At 46.6% G+C, this 23,633-nt stretch overlaps 1 protein-coding gene across 1 annotated transcript in view; it reads left to right on the top strand.

Moving 5' to 3' along the window:
• Positions 1 to 23,633, top strand: part of ADGRD1 (adhesion G protein-coupled receptor D1) — a 1,126,805-nt gene that overhangs the window by 805,049 nt on the left and 298,123 nt on the right. The window contains exon 16 of the mRNA XM_078666340.1: positions 18,460 to 18,563. Within this exon, the coding sequence (XP_078522466.1) occupies positions 18,460 to 18,563 (104 nt within the window). The remainder of the gene's footprint in view (positions 1 to 18,459; positions 18,564 to 23,633) is intronic.

Raw genomic sequence — 23,633 nt, 5'->3', positions numbered from 1 at the left:
AAATTCTTCCTCCCCAGACATCTTGGCCAATCTGCTTACACCTTACACCCCCTACCGCCAACTTCGGTCTATGGGCCAGCATATGGCGGTTGTCCCGGGGGTGAGGAGGGTGCGTGCTGGTTGACGTTCATTTGGTGTATCGGAGGCTGGACTCTGGAACGTGCTACCCATCGCTATACGTAGTATGGAAAACTACATTGCATTCCGTAGGGCTATCAAAACACACCTTTTTCCATCATAGACTGTTGTGTGTTGTCTTTTGTTCTGCTGTTTTCTGTTTCAGTGCTGGGGTGCCCATTTGCCGGGGCAGCTGTGCGCTATATAAAACCGCAGAACATAACATAACACACCAACACAGATGGAAATTGTCCAAAAATGAATATGTTTCCCTCAATATAAAATACCTAAACCAATGCAAAATTTAAAAGGAACAAAGGAAAATGGAGAAAGAAATAAGTATTTTTCAGGCCGGCTTGATATAGAACAACAATTGGTCCTAGGACTCTTTAGCCGCACATCAAGTCAAAACACATTTATAATTGAAAAATAATTTGCATGCAGAAATATATTCAGCATATAGTAATTAATACATTAAGCACCTTGAAAGAGAGAAAGTAGATACCCACTGTATTTAAGAAAAATTGTCTATTTTATTCACAGTACCAATGTTGAAGGTAAAACATTACCAAACATGTAATCGTCAAGAGGTTGCCCCAAGGAAAAGGAGGTGAAAAAAGAGGATGCTCTTGTGTGTAGTAAAGCTGAAAGAGGCATAGCATGAGAATAGTTCAAGAAAAATGATTTTGCATATACAACTGGTTGTAACATTAGCACCAGTTGATTGTGGCCTGTCCAACAAACGTAATTTGCCATTAATTCAAAATAAATCACAAGGAATGTTGCAGAGAAATATCATCTGTTCAAAGGATGGGGTGGTGGTGTCATATGGTATAGGCCCTTATTAAAGGGTAGATGTCGACGTTTCAACCCGAATAAAGGCATAGGGAGTGCTTTTAAACCTCCGCTTGCAGGTCTTCCTCAGGACAGGGGTGGAGGAGAGGTAATCTCTGATAACTGGGCCGCTACCGTGCGCGAGAGAAACTGCTCATGTTGCATCTTGTGTTTTAATTGTGTTTTAAAGTCACTTTGCTGCATAGAGATTGTGTTTAGAAAATTGTAAAAATCGTTAATGTGAACTGTACCTCGAATTAGGAGAACGGTCACGAACATAGCCTGCATTGACTCCCTATCGAGCCACAGGGTTCCTGCCAGCCAATCACTGAGGGCGGGGGCGGAGAACTAGGTGGGGAATCAGTATTTTAATCCTTAATGGCAAGGGAGCGCAGCAGACACGCGCAGCGGGCGCGCCGGCGGCACGCCGAAGGCTCGCCAAAGGCGAGCTCGTCTGCGCCCGTCCGCGCCAGCACGGGGCAAGGGGCAAGTCACTCTGCCCAACCTCTTAGCTACACATCAGCAGATCTTTGTGGCCTACATCAGGCGCGGCTCCCTTTAGAGACCGCCATAATAAACCATCTCGAAAGGTATGAAATCCATCAGCAAGAGGAAAGCTTCCCAGAGATATTACGCACTAAGGTAAAGGAATGAATGAATGAATGTGGGTTTTCTAGAGCGCGTAGTAACCCGGAAGCATCCCAGCGCTAAAACCAAGACAGCCGGTTCAGAGGTGGTGACCAAGAGAGAAGGGGGGTTCAGGGGAAGAGGTGGGTTTTCAAGAGTTTTCTGAAGCGGAGATGACAGGGTTCGCTCCTGAGTTTGAGAGGAAGGGCGTTCCCCAGTCTAGCCGTGTTCACCGAGAATCGCCGACCTCCTGTGCGTGCCCTTTTTACTCTGTGCACAGTGACAAGGTGTTCATGATCTGAGCGGAGGGGCCTATTGGCTTTGTAGGGCGTGACTTAGTTTTTGAGAATGGGGGGGCCCTTGTCCTGCAGAAGTTTATGTGCCAAACAGAGGGATTTGAATGTTATCCTTTCTCTTATTGGGAGCCAGTGCAAAAGTTTCAGCGCTGGTTTGGCGGATGTTCTAGCCGGGGTGTTTGTAAGAAGCCGGGCTGCGGCGTTCTGAATTTGTTGTAGTTTGTTGAGGGTGGATTCATGTGCTCCCAGGAAGGAAGGCAAAATTGCCCCCTCTAAAGTACTCCGGGTGTACTACTTAAACACACGCTCCCTAGTTAAACATCAGATAGAGATTTTCACACTACTGTCTACTGATCAACCTGACATCTTGTTTGTCACCGAAACCTGGCTGACTCCTGACTCCACACCAGATATACTGGCCGCACTCCCCACCGATTACTACATTCTCCACATTGATCGTCCCCCTGGGAAATCGGGTTGGGGAGTGGCTGCGATCATTCACTGCAATCACAAATTCACGTCTATTGCACCCTTGAACCTGGTAGCCGGGGACAATTTAGTCATTAAATTGGAATCTGACTCCACCTCATTGATCTGTGTTGTAATTTATAGGCCCCCTCAACACATGCCTTTATTCCCTCTTTCCCTGAGCGAGCAAATAGCAAACTTAGCGATTAAATATTCTAACATTATGCTTATCGGCGATTTTAATAACTGGTTTCGTGATACATTAGGTGGCCCCCACTCACAGGAATTCACCGACCTACTAACCAATTTTAACCTTACACAGCATATATCGATACCAACACATAACAAGGGTCACATACTGGACCAGGTCTGGACAACTAACCCGATTATCTCTGCCCTCAGGGTACTTCCATGCTTATAGTCCGACCACCATCTTATTACTTTTTGGCTGACCCTGCCTCCCAGAACTAAGTCTCTTCTGGACGAGGGGGGCCTGACAAGATGTTGGGGCACTCTTGATAGACCGGAATTTATGAACCTTTTAGCCATATCAATCCCAACGCCCGCTGAGGACTTGGACCTTCACGACACTCAAACCACGCAATGGCTTAAAACTGCGAGCGATCACTCTGCACCACTTAAAAAGATTAAGGTCAATCGCAAGGCCGACGCTCATAAGTGGTTTTCTAGCGAACTAAGTGCAATGAAACTGTCACTCCGTCAGAAGGAGAGAAAGTGGAGAGCACACTACGCTTTGGGAGACAAGCTCCTCTACAAAAAAGAGCAGGAAAATTACAATAAAGCTGTTAAGGCAGCAAAAGTGAAGTATTTTTCCTTGAGGATTCTGAACTCCACAAACAGATCGAGAGAGATTTTCTCGATTGTGAACGAGCTGTCCAATGCTGACAGAGTCTTGCCTAAACCTACTCCTACCCAGAAGCTATGTGTCGAGCTGAACACTTTTTTCCTGGAGAAAACAGCGACAATCAAATCCAGTATTTTGTGCTCCCCATTAACTGAACACCCATTAGATACATTTATGAACACTTCATTGCTAGAACAGTTTCCTATAATTAGTCCCCAAACACTTCTCCTTCTGCTGGCCAAAGTAAATTCAGGATCTCCACGGGACTGCTATCCTCCGTACATTCTGAGGTAAATTTTTTCCACCTTCCCTCAGTCTGCCCTGTCTCTTCTGAATGCCTCACTGTCACAGGGCTGTGTCCCTAAATTATTTAAAGACGCAATAGTTGTCCCCCTGGTAAAAAAACCTGGTGCAGATCGATCAAACCCCGCCAACTACCGGCCAATTTCCTTACTCCCGTACTTGGCCAAGGTACTGGAGGCACATGTGGCCAAATGTATGTCTGACTTTATAGAACAGTCTGGACATCTGGACTCCCACCAAGTGGGCTTCCGCCCGGGCCATTCTACGGAAGCAGTCATCTTGGCAGTACTAGATGACCTACGTAGGAAGGCGGACTCTGAAAACCCCCAGGCACTGGTCCTTTTGGATTTGTCGGCCGCGTTTGACGCGGTGGACCATAAGATACTGGTGGACCGTGTCGGGTGGGCTGGCATCCAGGGCCGGGCATTGGAGTGGATTATGTCCTTCTTGGAGGTCCGGACACAGGCAGTGCGCCTGGCAAATTTTACAGCACCCAGGCTGAATATTACTTGTGTACCTCAGGGCTCCTCCCTGTCCCCCCACCTATTCAACCTGTACCTTCTTCCCCTGATTAAAGCACTAAAAAAGAGAAATGTGACCACATTCAATTATGCGGTTGACTTACAACTATCTTTTACCATAGACAACTCTCCTGATTCCATCACTAACTTTCAGGAAACTATGTTGTACATCCGCCATTGGATGGATCACAATCACTTGAAGCTCAATCCTGGGAAGACGGAGGTGCTGCTGATAGGTGGCAGCCACGTCTTCTGGGGCCCCCATTACTGGCCAGCTGAGCTGGGGCCATACCCTAAACCCTCCACCTTTGTAAAAAGCTTGGGGGTAACTATAGACAGCGATCTTTCCCTGAATACCCAAATAGGGACAGTGGTCTCAAAATGCTTCTTCCAATTACGAAAGATCCAGTAGATACACCATCTGCTTACTCACGCAGCATTGATACAGGTGGTGATAGGGTTGGTATTGTCTAACCTAGACTATGCCAACTCCATCTACCAAGGGCTCCCTTCCTGCCAGATAAAGAGACTCCAACTTGTACAGAATCAGGCCGCAAGACTGATTTATCAGCAGCCCAAGTGGCATTCTGCCAGACCTCTTATAAAAAAGCTACACTGGCTCCCACTGCTTCAACGATCCACTTTCAAGACAGCGTGTCTAACATTTAAGTCCCTAAACTGTCACAGTCCTATATTCATTAATAACCTAATATCCAGATACACTCCTACTCGGGACCTACGCTCCAAATACCAAAACCTGTTAGTCAGCCCGAAGTTCAAGCGGAAACGATATGGTGGTTGCCATTTTGCCTTCTTGGCCCCACAGCTGTGGAACTCACTCCCACCGGAGTTCCGGTCTTGCTCTGACTTACTTCCGTTTAGGAAGCACCTCAAAACATGGTTATTCACACAGGCTCATGAATAAGTCCTTCCTCGGTATGCGACCAGCTTAGAATAGCGCCATGAAACCTTGGTCTACGTGCGCTTTATAAATTTGTCATAACATAACATTACCATTTTTCATAACATTAACCTACTGAAGGCGACTGCCGTTGAAAGGCCCTTATGACAGCTCCCTGGAACAGGTAGTCCACATCACTGTTGCTGTAAAGGAGGTAAAAAAACACTGAAGGGTGGATCTGGTAAATGGTGAATCAATCGCATTATTTACTCTTGTAGTGTGTCAGTGAGGAGAATCTCAGTCGACCGTCCGTCACGGATACATGTTCTATATCATACGATACCCAGGTCCATGGACAGTGATCGGGTTACCCCATTAGCTTATAATGGCTTGCAAAAGCAGGCAACATAAAGACAGAAGTATTAGAATTATAATTCAACGGCAGCACCCGCGAGCTATTGGACTCCCTATGAGTCCCTCAGAAAACGATGCAACAATAGTGAGTCCTTTTTTGAGGGAGAAATTGAAATGAGTTGGATTTGATAGCATGGCCGAACCCTGTCTCCCTGAGCTGGATCATTTAACCAGCACCATATAGGTATCCTGGACATAAAGATAACCTGGCCATAAACGTATCTTGGTATTTAAGGTATCCTTGGCCATAATGGTATCGTAGACATAAAGATGTGCTTGGCTCATTGATCATGCTGTGAACTGTATATTGATAGATCTTAACCCCTTCGGTGCTCATGACGAGCTGAGCTCGTCATGACCACACCCATTTCTATTAAGGCCCAGCACAGAGGAGGAATAACAATAGCAGCCAAGGTGTTAAAAGAACATTCCAGCCGCGTACTGAAGTAAGTCAATATGGACAGTACATCAGAGCTGTCATGGGTGCTGGGCAACATTAGTCTGACCTCTGGCATCACCTGCCCTGGACTGAGATTTACTGAGAATAGAGAAGCCATCAGAAAAGAGCCTGAGAGGAGAGCAAGGGGGTGTTAAAAGTATGATTTGTCAATTGACAGCTGTGAAATGAAACATCATTCTCTGTCTTGTATTAAAGAAGGATCATGAGAGTGAACGTAAAATGACATCTCCACTGTCCCACTGTCCCAAGCCAGAATCAGTAAAGCATTGAGGGCCACTGTCCCTATCAAATCATCTTCACTGATTTATACAAACACTTTCTTTGGGTGGAAACTGGACTTTTGAACTTTTATCTATTTCTCTAAGCAAATCTGCTCATTAAGGTCTAACATACCATGTTCTATATGAACGCCCAGCACATCTTGGTATTGTGCACAGTACCATGCATGCATGATCACATATAGAGTACATACCTGTAATTTTCATCTTGTGCACTATTTACAATTGCATATCAAGCTTGCACGTTATTATCTTTTGAATCAGCAGCACCGTTTCTCACCTGCGCATATGAACATTGTCTGGTTTTCGTTCATACCGTGTGGACTCACAGTGCCTATTGATAGCATCCATGTTGCACGTCGGTTTCAGCTTTCGGTCGTCACAGACCGCTCATAAGCTCAGTTCATCAGCCAATCTCCATTCCAATAGATCTTTTATCCATAGCGCCTATTCAGGTCCCCTTGCCATCTCCATTGAATCTCTAGGCTTCTGTGCGCTAGATTGAATCCTGGGGCTATGAATCTGGATTGCATTCCTTCCCCCTGTGGGTTTCTATGCAGTCCCAGTATACACTGTTTCATGTCTGTATGTATCATGGAGTCAACTACTTTATGTAGCTCTCTCACACTTTGTTCAGCAGTTACAAGGTAACTGCTGAACAAATCCATACCATGTGCTGAAGGTCTAACCCTTCCTGGGGCAGCTAGAACTTGGTCCGGGGTAGTTTTGCTGGTCGTCAGTGACACATACACCCTGTCTGACACTATAACTCCAGTCTGGCATAGAATTGAAAGTGCCCCCCCCTAGTATATCAAAATGCACCTTTGTCATAGCAAATATGCAAACCAATTCTTCTGCACACATGTCCCCATTGGTTCCACACCTGATCTAATCCATCCCAGTGGTGTGGCCTCTGGGAACAGTTGTCTAAATTCTTTAAGGCCCCATAACGTGGGGCGGGAGGTGGGAAGACGCTCCGTCCTTCAGAGACAATGGAAAAATTTACAACCTGAATCCATTGGCCCAGCCCTGGCACTGAACCCCCCTGCACTTACCGCTAATGCGAATGTTGATGCTAAGGCGCTGGATCGTTGGATAGGCGACATGGTGGATTCTATTGCACCAGCTAAACGTGCAGTATCACGGAGGGGTTCTCCCTCTGCCCCCTGGTTTTCAATGGAGCTGAGGGCAGAAAAAGCAGCCTGCAGGAGGCTGGAGCGGCTGTGGAGGGCAAACTATTGCGAACTGGCTAGGGAGCGCTATAAGACAGCCATCCGCAAGCTTCATAAATCAATTAAAAAGGCAAAAAAACTTTTTATTGCCACCTCCATTCAACAAGCAGAACATTCTAGTAAAGAAGTATTTAAAGTGGTGCAGACCTTTTTCAAACCTAGAAGCATTGAAACGGAGGTTATTCCTTCGGAGACTCTCCGTGATAATATTTCTGAATTTTTTGATGATAAAATAACGAAAGTAAATGGCACCTTCACCCAATCTAGGCCCACGGTAATGTCCGATACGGTGGAGGCTAGCGCCCCTCTTGTGACCCTATGTCAATTTCAGCCGATAACACTCGCTGAGGCTCTGCAGGAAATAAAGAGATGCAAATCAGGGTCACCAGATGAGCCTTGTCCACCTAAGCTTTGGAGTCTGATGGTGGACTCAATCGCGCCCACTCTTCGGCATATATGGAATATGTCTATCTCTATGGGGGTGTTTCCTGATTGTTGGAAACACGTCACACTCCTCCCTCTGAAAAAGAAACCAAACGGAAATGCAGCGGATCTCAGCAATCTACACCCAATCTCGCGACTGGCAGCACCAGGCAAAATGCTGGACAAACTGATTCAACGTCAATTGAATAGATTTACGGAGGATAATAACATCTTGCACGAAACCCAGTCGGGCTTTAGGCCCGGTTTCAGCACCGAGACCGCATTGATCGAGGTGGCTGATTCGGTTATGGGGTCGTTGGATTCAGGGGCATCTGCTATGCTGGTGCTCCTGGATCTATCGGCCGCCTTTGATACGGTCGACCACAGCAGACTGCTGCTGCGTCTGGAGGAGATTGGCCTTCAGGGACAAGTACTAGGGTGGTTGCGCTCATATCTGCTTAATAGATCACAGAAGGTGGCGCTGGGCGCCTTTTCCTCCAAACCTAAGCAATTGGGCTGCGGGGTTCCTCAAGGCTCTGCTCTTAGCCCGCTACTCTTTAATGTTTATTTAGCCCCTCTTTTTTCTTTAATTGCTAACTGGGGAGTCACGGCAGTCTCGTACGCCGATGACACCCAGCTTGTTTTCCCGTATTCGGAGGTGTCGGAGGCAGCGTTTGCCAATTTCAAAGGGTGCCTTCGCGATGTAGCGAGCTGGTTGAACACAAACAAATTGAAACTGAATGCCGGTAAAACGGAGGTTATTTTCTTCGGAAAAGGCCCTTACCCCTCTTCAGAGCTGTGGTGGCCAGCTGAGATGGGTCAGGCGCCCCTCCCTAGCATAAAGGCACAAAATCTGGGGATGAAGTGGGATGATAGTTTATCTTTCTCTCCCCACATCCAACAGGTCGTAGGAGGCTGCTTAAGCAAATTAAGGAATTTGCGAAAAATTCTCCTGCTCCTACCTGAAGGCTGCCGGAAAACAGTAATCCATGCTATGGTCACCTCAAGGCTGGATTATGCCAACGGCTTGTACCTGGGCTTGCCCAAATACTTGATCCAACGGATGCAAATCATTCAAAATGCGGCTGCGAGGCTGATAAAGTTTATCCCTTACAAGCAGCATGTCTCTCCGCATTTGCGCACACTTCACTGGCTGCCAGTAGCAAGCAGGATAAACTTTAAGGCTCTGACTTTGGCCTTTAGAGCCTTACATGGGATCTGCCCCAAGTATCTAAAAGCTCGACTCCCCAGATATACACAGACGAGACTCCTACACTCCAGCATTCTACTCCAGCTACTCGTTCCGCGAGTAAGAAGGGTACGTTTGGGTGGTAGGACTTTCTCGGCCAATACGGCAAAGCTGTGGAACACCCTGCCGCCTGTCTTACAGCTAGCCCCCTCAGAGGCCTGAAAACCTGGCTTTTTACCCATTAGATCAGAGCCATGGACTTCCCCTCACCACTTCCATCTCTCCTACTGCACGCTTAGCGCCGAGACACTTCCGGTTGAGGTAACCGCACGCGCTTTACAAAATTATGTATTATTATTATTATTATTATAACAACACCTGTTCTGCAAATGGGGCCTTTTCTGACACTCACTGAGTAAGCAAGTCCCACAACTGTGCTGTGTTGTTTTTTAGATAAGGGTACTCACCTGCCTGCCTGCCCAGACCTTGCCAGTCTCAGATGTTGGAGGTCTGTACTGTCACAACATCCTTGTACTGGTCTCTTTTCCCTGTTCTCAATCAATCAATCAGTGGGTTTGTAGAGCACTTCTCGTTACCCGTGAGGGTATCCCGGCGCTGGTCAGTGTGTGCCCACCACTGCGACAGACAGTGCATCTGTGAGGTAAGTGGTAACCTTACATATCAGAAACCCTCATTCCACTTCTTCATGTGGCACAAAGGTTTGGGTATTCAACTTTTGCTGGACTCCCATGTCATGGGGCACCAGTCAGCAAGTTATGTGGATTCTTGGATTCATATCTCAAGGGCGTGAACCACCTTTCTGATGGACGGAAGTGGGCCTATTTATAGCCTCTTGATTTGCAGTTTTTTAAATTCTAGTATTTTCTGATGGAAACTTCCAGCTGCAGATCCCTTCCCCTTTTGATTTCCTCAAGGAACTTTTCCTGCGACAGGTCCTCATGCTGGCAGGTGGGGCCATAAGACTCCATGGCAGCGTCACCCTGTCCCTGGAAGTGACATCATGGAGCCGGATATAGGCGCCACCGCTGCATGCAGACGTCGGTGTGCTTTTTCATGCCCTTCAGGTTCACACAATGTCTGTGTGCTTAGAGTCCAAGCATGACCCAAAGTCCTGTGAAAGAGTGTTCCCTGAAGAATCCTGGGTCTATCAGAGAGAGCAAGGCAAATCTGTACATCGCCCAGAAGAGATGTCGTTTAAGCTTGATGTCCCAGGTCTGCTTCATTCCCAAGTCTCGGTCGGCATGCAAGTCACCGTCCTTGGGTGAATCCAAGATGGAGTCAAAAAACAAGTCTCCATTCCACACAAAAAATCCCTTCTGCTCCATGGAGAGGCTGTGCAGTCAGCTTCCAAAGGATCCAACCTCACTGTCCTTGATCCCTTTCCACAATTCGAGCTCATGTCGGGCTGTCGTTGCCTCAGTAGCAGGTAGAAGATTTCAAAAGATTTCTGCAGCTTTTTTGGACCTATGGAGCACCTTTGGGGCCCCCTGGATCCTCTCGATCAATCAATAAATCAATCAATCAATCATTTATAAAGCACCGTAAATCACCCTTGAGGGTCTCAAGGCACTGGAGCCTCCAGTTGGACTGTTCCCCAGGTCTCCCAGCATCAGGCTGCACGTCACACCTTTGCCGAAGTACACACAAGTTCTAGCCAGTTCAGCACCAGGCTTTGCTATGGAGGTGGCGGTTCAGTAGCTGACCCCAATTCCAGTTTCAGATCCAGGGCTGTGTTTGACTGCATCTCAACCATCATCCAGAGCACCGTCTCGACTGTTGCCCATTTAAGGCCAGCAGATTACCTAGTACACAGTTGGAATTGCCGTCGAACTACCAGTAAGCAGCGCGTCTCTCATTTCTAGCTGCTGGAATCACATCTCTACCAAGCTGTGGAGTTCACTTCGGAACCCCAGCCCGCTATCTTCACGTTCATAATGTAATGCAATACAGGCATGAATTAAATGTCCTGAGGATGATCCCTTTATCTTTGCACAGGGATCGAAACGCCGTCGACACTGTATATACTATATGTTTTTGACTGTACTATATAACATGTCACAATAGTGTATCTATGGTCTATCAGTCTCCATGATTATATGGTATGCAGACATTTTTCTCCTTGCCTGATACTCCCCTTTTGTATGTCAAACTTTTCTATATGTAAATGTAAATGTGGGTGTACTTGTAAAGCGCACTGTGACTCCATGGAGTATCCTGGCGCTGAAGACCGCTGGGGAACCCGTCCTGGTTTTCCCTGTGAGATGGTCCCTTTCTGGGTATCTCCAAGGTGAAACCAGGCATCCCTGGCGTCTGTGGGGGGCCGTTGTAGAGATGAGGCAAGCTTAATGCCCAGAGTTGCCGAATGTGTTTCCTGATTAGAGTAGGCACCGAGGCGAGAATTATCGAGTCCGTTTTGACCCTGGTCCATGACCCTGCCGCGTCGGGAATTGAACCCTGGTCCCGGGCCGTTCTCTGCTTACGGGTCTGCCGCCTCTAACCAGTGAGCCACACCACTCCACATGTGGTAGTAGGACACAGGCTGTGTCCCACTTGGATCTGTATAGATAATTGACTACTAAACAACATATTATATATTAAATTCTGTCCGGCTGGACAAAGAATATAGAAACTATTTGATCTATTTTTATTTTTACGTTTATTCCACACTGTCTATGGACCACTGTCTTTAGAAATACATCTCAACCGATGTCACACTGAGACACCACTGAAACCCACCCCTGATGTCTCTATGCTGCCCTTGCCTCGACGCCAGTGTCATGGATGGATGGAGGAGTTTGTTTGACCTGTTTCTGACCTTTATGGGGCGTTCAGCATGCTTCCCATGATGAATAGGACAATTGGGAGCGGGACCACTTATCCCCTCCCCCTACCCTGATGGTGGCCTACCCGTAGACTTAGTAAAAGCTAGTGGTCTTGACACCTCTCCTGTGAATGGGCTGGACTTTCCATTGGTCCAGCTGCTGACGTGTAGTCTTCAAAGATGCAGAGGTGCTAAACCGGCTATTGTAGACATTAAAATACATTTGCCACTCAGGTCCTTAAACTTCCAAGCCACTGATTCCCTTCAACGAGGTCCTGGCGGAGGCCTTGATGGTGACTGGCTCCAAGCCTTGCTTAGCAGCACAAGTGAGAGAACCTACTGCTAGGTGTCATAAGCCTGCCCTAGGGGGGCCACACCTTCCTGACACAACATCTAATTCCAGAAAGACTAGTACAGGCATCTGCCGAAATGGTAAACCTTAATAACTTCCCCACAGCTCTGCCCGACATGGAATCGTAGGGAATTGATGCACTGGAAAAGAGAGTATTCTCTTCCCTCAGTTGGCTCTGAGCAGGGCCGGCTTTAGAACTGGTGCCACCTGGTGTGAGAATCATTTTTGGTTCCCCTACACCCCATGATCACCTCCTCGGATTCCCTCACTACCAGTGGGCATCATCTCTCCAATCATAAGTTATTGCTAAACACAGTGCCCCTCTCCGAGGTCAGAGCCCCCTCCACAGGTCTGCTCCCAAATCAGCCGCACCGCGTGCACGGGAAACAGCCATTACAACACGGTCATTACAACGCAACATCCTTTTCATCGCATGTCCTTATAACGCAGCCATTACAACTCACGTCACTACAGCGTATGCCACGCCAAGGCACGCCATCACAATGTATTATAAGATAAATAATGGGAAATATTCATTTTTACCCCTACACTATCCAACACTTACCCTACTGTTGCTCTCACTGGAGTGGGAATAGTAATAGTAATGTTTACCCTACACTATCCAATACTTACACTACTGTTGCCCTTAAAGTATTATGCGTTGTAATGGTATGCGTTGTAATAGAATGCGTTGTAAGTGTAGTTTCTGAAAATGCATTGTGATGGCATGCGTTGTAAAATCATGTGTTGTAATGGATGTCGCGATGTAAAAACTGCGTTGTAAAGGCATGCATTGTAAAAGTTTGCGTTGTAACTTGTCCTATTCCGCTTGCACTGCCCGAAAGCCGGCTCTGGTTCCGAGGTCCCTTAATGTGGCGGGGCTCATAGTTTTATCTTCAGCTTTCGACCCGGTCTCCCATGAGATTTGTTTGGCAGACTCGGGAACCAGGGGATACAAGGTCGGGTCCTTTCTTGGTTTAAGTCTTTCTTGGCGGACAGGATGCAAGCGGTCCTGTTATCACCCTTTCCCTCCTCTGCAAAACTGCTGGAGGGCAGAGCGCCTCAGGGTGCAGCTCTGAGCCCCCCGCTGTTGTTAATCTGGAGCCGCTAGTGATTCTGGCTGAAACCTGGGGTCTCAGGGGGATTTCCTATGCTGACGACAGCCAATTGCTTCTATCCTTCCAGATGCCCCTTCTTGCACAAAAACAATCCTGCCTACAACGCGGGCACCCTTGCACCACGGCGCAAGGGTGCCTAAGATGGCACGAGGCAGCACATTGTGTGCCAGTGCAGGGAGAGGACAGGAATGCGCCATAATGTTAAATATGACGCATTCCTGCCCTTACACTTTCCCACAGCGAAGCAAGGTGCCTTGCTGCGCTGCGTTGCGCTGCACAAAAGTTTGATAAATCTGCCTCTAAGTGTGTATGAAATGCAAATGAGGCAGGGCTATGCATGTGACTGGAAATTTAATTGCCACAGATGTTTATATACAGCAGAGAAAAGAAAGTATGGTTTGACATTCAAAATATATGTAATATATAATGTGTAAATATGTGTACTCCCCCAGTTGCACACCCCCACTCATGCCCCATCAGAAACTGGTCCCTGTAATCCTCTCTCTTTCTCTCTCTCTCTCTCTCTCTCTCTCTCTCTCACACACACACTCGCTCACATCTCTCTCACACACATACACACTCTAATATACACACATTCGCTCACATCTCTCTCACACACATACACACTCTAATATACACACACTCGCTCACATCTCTCTCTCTCGCACATACACACTCTAATATACACACACACTCACTCACATCTCTCTCACACACATACACACTCTAATATACACACATTCGCTCACATCTCTCACACACTCTAATATACACACACTCACTCACATCTCTCTCTCACACATACACACTCTAATATACGCACACTCGCTCACATCTCTCTCACACACATCACACACACACTAATATACACACACTCACTCACATCTCTCTCTCACACACATACACACTCTAATATACACACACTCGCTCACATCTCTCTCATCTCTATCTCACACACTCTAATATCCGTGCACTCGCTCACATCTCTCTCACACACATCACACACACACTAATATACACACACTCACTCACATCTCTCTCTCACACACATACACACTCTAATATACACACACTCGCTCACATCTCTCTCATCTCTATCTCACACACTCTAATATCCGTGCACTCGCTCACATCTCTCTCACACACATCACACACACACTAATATACACACACTCACTCACATCTCTCTCTCACACACATACACACTCTAATATACACACACTCGCTCACATCTCTCTCATCTCTATCTCACACACTCTAATATCCGTGCACTCGCTCACATCTCTCTCACACACATCACACACACACTAATATACACACACTCACTCACATCTCTCTCTCACACACATACACACTCTAATATACACACACTCGCTCACATCTCTCTCTCTCGCACATGCACACTCTAATATACACACACTCGCTCACATCTCTCTCACACACATCACACACACACTAATATACACACACTCGCTCACATCTCTCTCTCACACATACACACTTTAATATACACACACTCGCTCACATCTCTCTCACACACATCACACACACACTAATATACACACACTCGCTCACATCTCTCTCTCACACATACACACTCTAATATACACACACTCGCTCACATCTCTCTCACACACATCACACACACTCTAATATACACACACTCGCTCACATCTCTCTCACACACATCACACACACTCTAATATACACACACTCGCTCACATCTCTCTCTCACACATACACACTCTAATATACACACACTCGCTCACATCTCTCTCACATACACACTCTAATATACGCACACTCACTCACATCTCTCTCTCACACATCACACACACACTAATATACACACACTCGCTCACATCTCTCTCTCACACATACACACTCTAATATACACACACTCGCTCACATCTCTCTCACACACATCACACACACTCTAATATACACACACTCGCTCACATCTCTCTCACACACATCACACACACACTAATATACACACACTCGCTCACATCTCTCTCTCACACATACACACTCTAATATACACACACTCGCTCACATCTCTCTCACACACATCACACACACTCTAATATACACACACTCGCTCACATCTCTCTCACACACATCACACACACTCTAATATACACACACTCGCTCACATCTCTCTCTCACACATACACACTCTAATATACACACACTCACTCACATCTCTCTCTCACACACACACACTCTAATATACACACACTCACTCACATCTCTCTCTCACACATACACACTCTAATATACACACACTCGCTCACATCTCTCTCTCACACATACACACTCTAATATACACACACTCGCTCACATCTCTCTCACACACATCACACACACTCTAATATACACACACTCGCTCACATCTCTCTCACACACATCACACACACTCTAATATACACACACTCGCTCACATCTCTCTCTCACACATACACACTCTAATATACACACACTCACTCACATCTCTCTCTCACACACACACACTCTAATATACACACACTCGCTCACATCTCTCTCACACACATCACACACACTCTAATATACACACACTCGCTCACATCTCTCTCTCACACATACACACTCTAATATACACACACTCGCTCACATCTCTCTCACACACATCACACACACTCTAATATACACACACTCGCTCACATCTCTCTCACACACATCACACACACTCTAATATACACACACTCGCTCACATCTCTCTCACACACATCACACACACTCTAATATACACACACTCGCTCACATCTCTCTCACACACATCACACACACTCTAATATACACACACTCGCTCACATCTCTCTCTCACACATACACACTCTAATATACACACACTCACTCACATCTCTCTCTCACACACACACACTCTAATATACACACACTCACTCACATCTCTCTCTCACACATACACACTCTAATATACACACACTCGCTCACATCTCTCTCTCACACATACACACTCTAATATACACACACTCGCTCACATCTCTCTCACACACATCACACACACTCTAATATACACACACTCGCTCACATCTCTCTCACACACATCACACACACTCTAATATACACACACTCGCTCACATCTCTCTCTCACACATACACACTCTAATATACACACACTCGCTCACATCTCTCTCACACACATCACACACACACTAATATACACACACTCGCTCACATCTCTCTCTCACACATACACACTCTAATATACACACACTCGCTCACATCTCTCTCACACACATCACACACACTCTAATATACACACACTCGCTCACATCTCTCTCACACACATCACACACACTCTAATATACACACACTCGCTCACATCTCTCTCTCACACATACACACTCTAATATACACACACTCACTCACATCTCTCTCTCACACACACACACTCTAATATACACACACTCACTCACATCTCTCTCTCACACATACACACTCTAATATACACACACTCGCTCACATCTCTCTCTCACACATACACACTCTAATATACACACACTCGCTCACATCTCTCTCACACACATCACACACACTCTAATATACACACACTCGCTCACATCTCTCTCACACACATCACACACACTCTAATATACACACACTCGCTCACATCTCTCTCTCACACATACACACTCTAATATACACACACTCACTCACATCTCTCTCTCACACACACACACTCTAATATACACACACTCGCTCACATCTCTCTCACACACATCACACACACTCTAATATACACACACTCGCTCACATCTCTCTCTCACACATACACACTCTAATATACACACACTCGCTCACATCTCTCTCACACACATCACACACACTCTAATATACACACACTCGCTCACATCTCTCTCACACACATCACACACACTCTAATATACACACACTCGCTCACATCTCTCTCACACACATCACACACACTCTAATATACACACACTCGCTCACATCTCTCTCACACACATCACACACACTCTAATATACACACACTCGCTCACATCTCTCTCTCACACATACACACTCTAATATACACACACTCACTCACATCTCTCTCTCACACACACACACTCTAATATACACACACTCACTCACATCTCTCTCTCACACATACACACTCTAATATACACACACTCGCTCACATCTCTCTCTCACACATACACACTCTAATATACACACACTCGCTCACATCTCTCTCACACACATCACACACACTCTAATATACACACACTCGCTCACATCTCTCTCACACACATCACACACACTCTAATATACACACACTCGCTCACATCTCTCTCTCACACATACACACTCTAATATACACACACTCACTCACATCTCTCTCACACACATCACACACACTCTAATATACACACACTCGCTCACATCTCTCTCACACACATCACACACACTCTAATATACACACACTCGCTCACATCTCTCTCTCACACATACACACTCTAATATACACACACTCACTCACATCTCTCTCTCACACACACACACTCTAATATATACACACTCTCTCTCTTTCTCTCTTTCTCTTCTTCTCTCTCTCCTTCTCTTTCTCTCTCTCTCTCTCTCTCTCTCTTCTTTCTCTTTCTCTCTCTCCTCTCTCCCTCCTTCTCTCTCTTTCTCCTTCTCTCTCTCTCTCTCTCTCCCCTTCTCTCTCATCTCTATCTCACACACTCTAATATCCGTGCACTCACTCACATCTCTCTCTCACACACATCACACACACTCTAATATACACACACTCGCTCACATCTCTCTCACACATACACACTCTAATATATACACGCTCTCTCGTTCTCTCTCCCTCTCCTTCTCTCTCTCACTCCCTCTCTCTCTCTCCCTCTCTCCCTCCTTCTCTCTCTCTCTCCCCCCTTCGCTCTCATCTCTATCTCACACACACTCTAATATCCGTGCACTCACTCACATCTCTCTCTTACAGACACGTCACACACATGCATTCTCTCTCACTCTCTCTCTCTTTCTAAAATGTGTAAATTGGCACACTTATCATTGATAGCACTGTAAAATCAAAGCGTGGAGCGAAAATGCTGCACTTTGCACCAGACAGGCACTATATGTTGGCGCTATCTCTGTATCTGTCTATGTTTACCTGTTTATGGCAAGTCACCGTCTGCGTTTTGTCTTCTGTCCCTGTACAGGTCAGCGAGGAGCACCAGGTGGCGCTGTCGTCCATCACTTACGTGGGCTGCTCTCTGTCCATCGTCTGTCTGGCAGTCACGCTGGTCACCTTCGCTATTCTGTCGTGAGTAATGTTTACCCATTTTACCCTTTTTAAACCCGAAGGAGACATTTTGTGCTAAATGTTGAAAAGATGTGTGTTTGTCTGCCCGTGGGAGCAGCTGCCCGCGCTGGCGCAGGTGCAGAGGGTCACACACTCCATGCAGGCGCCAGGACTCCTTTCATTGCATTCATCGCGGGCATCGCCAGGCGCTGGCGGCTGCGGGCAAAGGACTCAATGCCAGCTCTGTGCCGTGTGTCTCAGACTGCGGGCTTTTTGTTTATCTGTTTCTAGCTGAGGGCTTTTTTAAAAAAAAAAAAAAACAAACATTTTTTCATGTCATTGAATGGACAGAAAACCATTCTAATTTTTTCGCCTCGGGGTCCTACTGGGGCGAAAATCGGGCACTATGGAGAAAAAAAAATGACCCGTACTCGAGACTGTTTATGAAGCCCTGTGTGGGCGAAATCTGGGCACAGAACCGCAAATCTGAAAACAAAATTAGGCGGTCAGTGCACTTGATGGAGCTAGCTTCATGCAGTCTCTGATCCTTGGTTTGAATTATTGAATAGATCAGAGGGTTGAGGTCCCTGTTGCAGAGTCACATGCAATGGATCGGTCACACAAATGTCTAGCTTATGCAAGATTGCTCAGTGGGCTAATGGTTTTGCTGCAGAGGTAATTAACTAGTCTAAGGCTCCCTACAGGCATGCACGTTTCTGCTTGAGCTTTGAATGAACTATGAAACACGCCAGTAACAACTACGAATCCTGAAGCTTTTATCTCAATCTTTCGTTAATTAAAGGTTTGGCTGAAATATATACTCATTATGCATTGAAGACATTCACCTGGTGTTGTGTGCTCAATCCATGATTGTTAGTGCAATTACACACAAAGGCAGGCAGTTGCTGAAATTCACACAAAGCACCCATTCTTACCACTATGGACACCGTGCATCAAAAGCACTTTTAAATCGTATTTTATCTTGGAGACGTGTGAAATGACTACAGTGTTCACCATTGTTTGATGCTGGACCACCCAGCCAGACCCCAAGCTTGGGTAAAACGGTTTAGTGACAAGCGTCCTGGTGCACCCAGAGCTTAATTTGTAAAAACAAAAGTGACAGGGACCTTGCCAAGAAGCCGCTGTAGCGTGCACCACCCATTGTCCCTGCCAGCGCTACCAGGGACAGTACCAACAGAATTACTAACCATTACACTTCCACAAGTGTGACAATTCAGACTTCTAGTACAGATTAAACATGACTAAAACCTGCTGCCGAAGCTATTCTCATAGCTTTAGGTTGCAGGTATTAGTAATTTTTAATGTATATTGAATTATTAAACTTGTGGTTGTACTCATCGCAAAATTAGATGAACATCGCCGCCATGTGGCAGGTTGTCATAAGTGCCGGTGTTAACTATAAAGTGCTGGTACCAAGCATCGGAAACCACTGGCTCAAATTAAGCACGGAGTGCACCTTTTTAGCACACACCACTTTATGATGCAGTTTTTCATAGCAAAGAGACCTGAAGCGCACTATGGCCCCGGAAGTGTTTTGGTTTCCAAACACAGCATTAGGCTCCATTGAGGAGGATTCACTGGGACCGGTCCAGATCCTGGTTTCGGCTCATGAATGTATGCAGGCAGAGTTTTAAGAGGGACCCGTCCCACTTAGAGCCGTCCCACTTAGAATCTGGCTGGTTCTTGCTCTATCCATCTCTGCCAGGGCAGTACACCTTTAGGAACTTTTTTTGGACATTGTGCATTTTTTCGCACGTTGGTAAAACTGTGCAAAACTACCTACCCTTTTAAGGAAACTTTAAAGTGGTTGTTATGAGTTTGAACATAACTCTTTTTTTGATGTGGTACATATGATGGCGAATCACTGAGCTCACCCTGCTCAATGCGCATGTTTCGGCTCCCTCCCTACCCTTCATCAGGCCTTCAGATCACAATAACCTGCCTCTCCAAAAGTAAGGCATCTGAGGGCTTTTGTTGATGCTGAGCTCATATTTACCCTTGAAATTAACCTGGTGGCACAATCTGTGAATCTGCAACTCTCACTCTTGCAGGAGTTTCTTACTCTTGTCCACACTAACCACCGGGTAGCACTGAGCGGAACCATCTGCCACGTCGCCAATGTGATAGAATGACCGTTTCTAGCCTTCTCCATGGACTCATCACCAGGCTCCGAAGACTTCAGAACCAAGCAGCCAGAATGTACCTGGGCAGCAGAAGCAGTATCACATCCCACCTGTACCGAACGCGCTCCATGGCCTCCCGTGGATGCCTGTGGAAAAGTCAGCCCATAACGCACCGGATGCCCAGGCTGCTGGCGCAAGGCGCCTCTTAGTTCCCATCGTAAATAATTACCAAATAAAGAGAAGGGCACTGGAAGCAGGAAAACAAGAACAGAGTTTTATTTCTCATGAGGAGAGCCTGTCATTTCGGACACTCGCATAGTGTCTTCAGGAGGTGCTCTAACAAGTTTCTCTGAGGCTTCGTCTTTTATACATAGGTTTATGGCACACAGACATCCTTCATTACAATCAAGACATTGTGAAGTATGAAGATATTCCAACACGTGGCTACAGTAGGGGCCCTTATCCTCCATGCAATGGGAGGGGCTGTCACGCAGCTGAGTGTTCTGCTGATTCCTTTGGAATGTGTGCGCCTGATCGAATCTCAGGGGGTGGGGAGGTCATGATCAATAGTAGCCCCCTTTGAAGAGGGGCGAGTGCATACAGTAGTGGGCAATAAACTGTATCCTCAGGCTGAGGGATGACCAGCGGTCCGTGCAGACAATCAGGCTCAGAGGAAGGGGTCATAAAAGGAGGGGTATTCATGGAAGAAAAGGAGGTGTTGGTCAGGCGCGGGGTGTGATTCCCAGAGACAGAGTCATGCGGGAGGGGAGGGTTCACGACTTGTGCATGTGAGAGCGGGGGCGGTCAGGGTGCATGGGGGATGCTTGCAGGGTCAGGGAAGGGCGCTGATGATCGATCGCAAACAGAGAGACCATGGTACCTAAAATGGCTGTTGTATATATGTGTGCATGGGTCTATGCTGGCGGGATAACACAGTCAGTGTTTTGCAATATCCATTCTGCTTACGACAAGAGGTACAGTGAACACAAATGAACGCCGCTTATGTGTATATACATTGCCAATTTCAACATGCCAGGATTAAATGTGAGGTCTCACACACCTGCAGAAAGTGGCACTTCACCAGCCACTCACCAACCACCCGTCGGCTCAACCAACGCCGCTCAAAGGGATGACCCGTGGAGTGGGGTCTCTGGGTGCGCCAGGGCCTTGACTCCGGAACGCCTTTGAACCCCTCCTTCCGATATCTGAAACGGATGTATGACGGTACAACGTGTGCTTTTACAATGCGTACCGTTACCACGCAGGTTTTACAACGCAAGTCGTTACAACAACTTGCGTTGGGGGCGCTGGATAGTGAGTAGTTTAATTTACTATTCCAACTCCAGTCCCCGTGGATAGTAGGGAAGGAGTTGGATAGTAAATTAAACTATTCCCTATCCTACAATGCCCTCCAGCGCAAGTCCTTGTAACGACTTGCGTTGTAAAACCTGTGTGGTAATGGTACCGCATTGTAAAACTTTCGTGGTAAAGGATGTTTCCCATCTGAAACAAATTTCTTGCGATTAAGGAAGTCCCCAAAGACTGAGCTCTTCAGACGGGCCTTTAATTGAACCAACTCACTCATGGACTCAAGAAGGAGAGATTCGGACACCGTTCAGTAACCATGCTTGACTGGACACTGACCTCCCCTCATCAGCAAACTGTGTTTTAATCTGTTAAGTGCTCTAAAGTAACTGAAAATTCTACACATAGCAGCAGGTTTATTAAACTTTCAAGCAGTGCAGGGCAGAAAGTCACCCTGCTGCTCTGCATAAGGTTAAGGGCCGAATCCACCTTATTTAACATAATACAGCGCATTCCTGTCTTTACTTGCGCCGGCGCCCTTTTGGCTACATGGGGCCAACACAGGGACCCCTGCACCATGGTGCAAGGGTGTCTGTGTAGTAGGCAGGTTTGTTTTTGTGCAGGAAGGGACACCTACCAGCATGAAAACAATTCATAGCGGCGTTTTCCTCTTTCTATGTGTGCTGCACAATGAGGAAAAATCGAGGAGAAATGACATTTCTTCTCGTCACACACCACACGAGGAGGCATTGCATTTCGATCCAGCCCAGGTCTACCGTTAATAGTAGATCTGGGAATGCCCCAAAGTCCACGGGTGGATGTGTGTGAACACCCACACTCCACCCGTGGAACGCCTCCCTGGGGCAGAGGAACGCAAAGCAGTGCTTTATACTCTGTTGCGTTACTCTAGATGTATCAAGCCGCTCAGAGCCACGCAAGGCGTCCTTGCCTGGCATTGATAGATCTTACCTTAGTGTTGCGTTGCCTTTGCGCCCCCTTTGCGTGGCACCAGGGCGGCGCAACACTTTCATAAATAAGCCCCATAGTGCTTTATAAACCTCCCCAGCTAATGAATACATTCTTTTCTCTGCATGTAGGCTTCCCTCATGCCATAGCACCAGCAGCTTCCCGCGTTGGTTTTGAGAACACGTACATTTCGGCGCAAAATAGGACCCGTCCCTCATTGGTGTTGCTCGATTGCCAGACAGACCAATCCCAAAGCATTTCTTAACCTTAGGTACTCCCCTCTCCCCCTTTATATTTTCTTGCTCTATGCGCATTGGCCTGAGAGGTTTGTCTGAAGTATGTACGGATGAAGGATTGACAATGAAATGCAAGAATGTTGTCGTTGTTTCCATGGCAACATCACTGCCAGTAATGGCTGCAGATGTGGACGTGACGCAGACCCTTCCCCATCGGCTGCGGGTTTTAGCCGCTGACAGGAGGTGACACGACGGAGCGTATGTGGCTTCTTGTGCACCACAGAATGGGGCAAATTTGTGTTTCCTCAGTCCACACCAGAGAACAATGGAAGATATGTATCTTGGAACCGTTGCTAAACATATAAAACACCGTCATTTTATGTGCACAACGGAGATTTTAATGAAAAAATACTAGTCAGAAATAATGCAAACTGATTGTA

The sequence above is a fragment of the Lissotriton helveticus genome, chromosome 11 (assembly GCF_964261635.1).
Source record: "Lissotriton helveticus chromosome 11, aLisHel1.1, whole genome shotgun sequence".
NCBI classification, from domain to species: Eukaryota; Metazoa; Chordata; class Amphibia; order Caudata; family Salamandridae; genus Lissotriton; species Lissotriton helveticus.
This window is presented reverse-complemented; position numbering and strand designations above follow the sequence as displayed.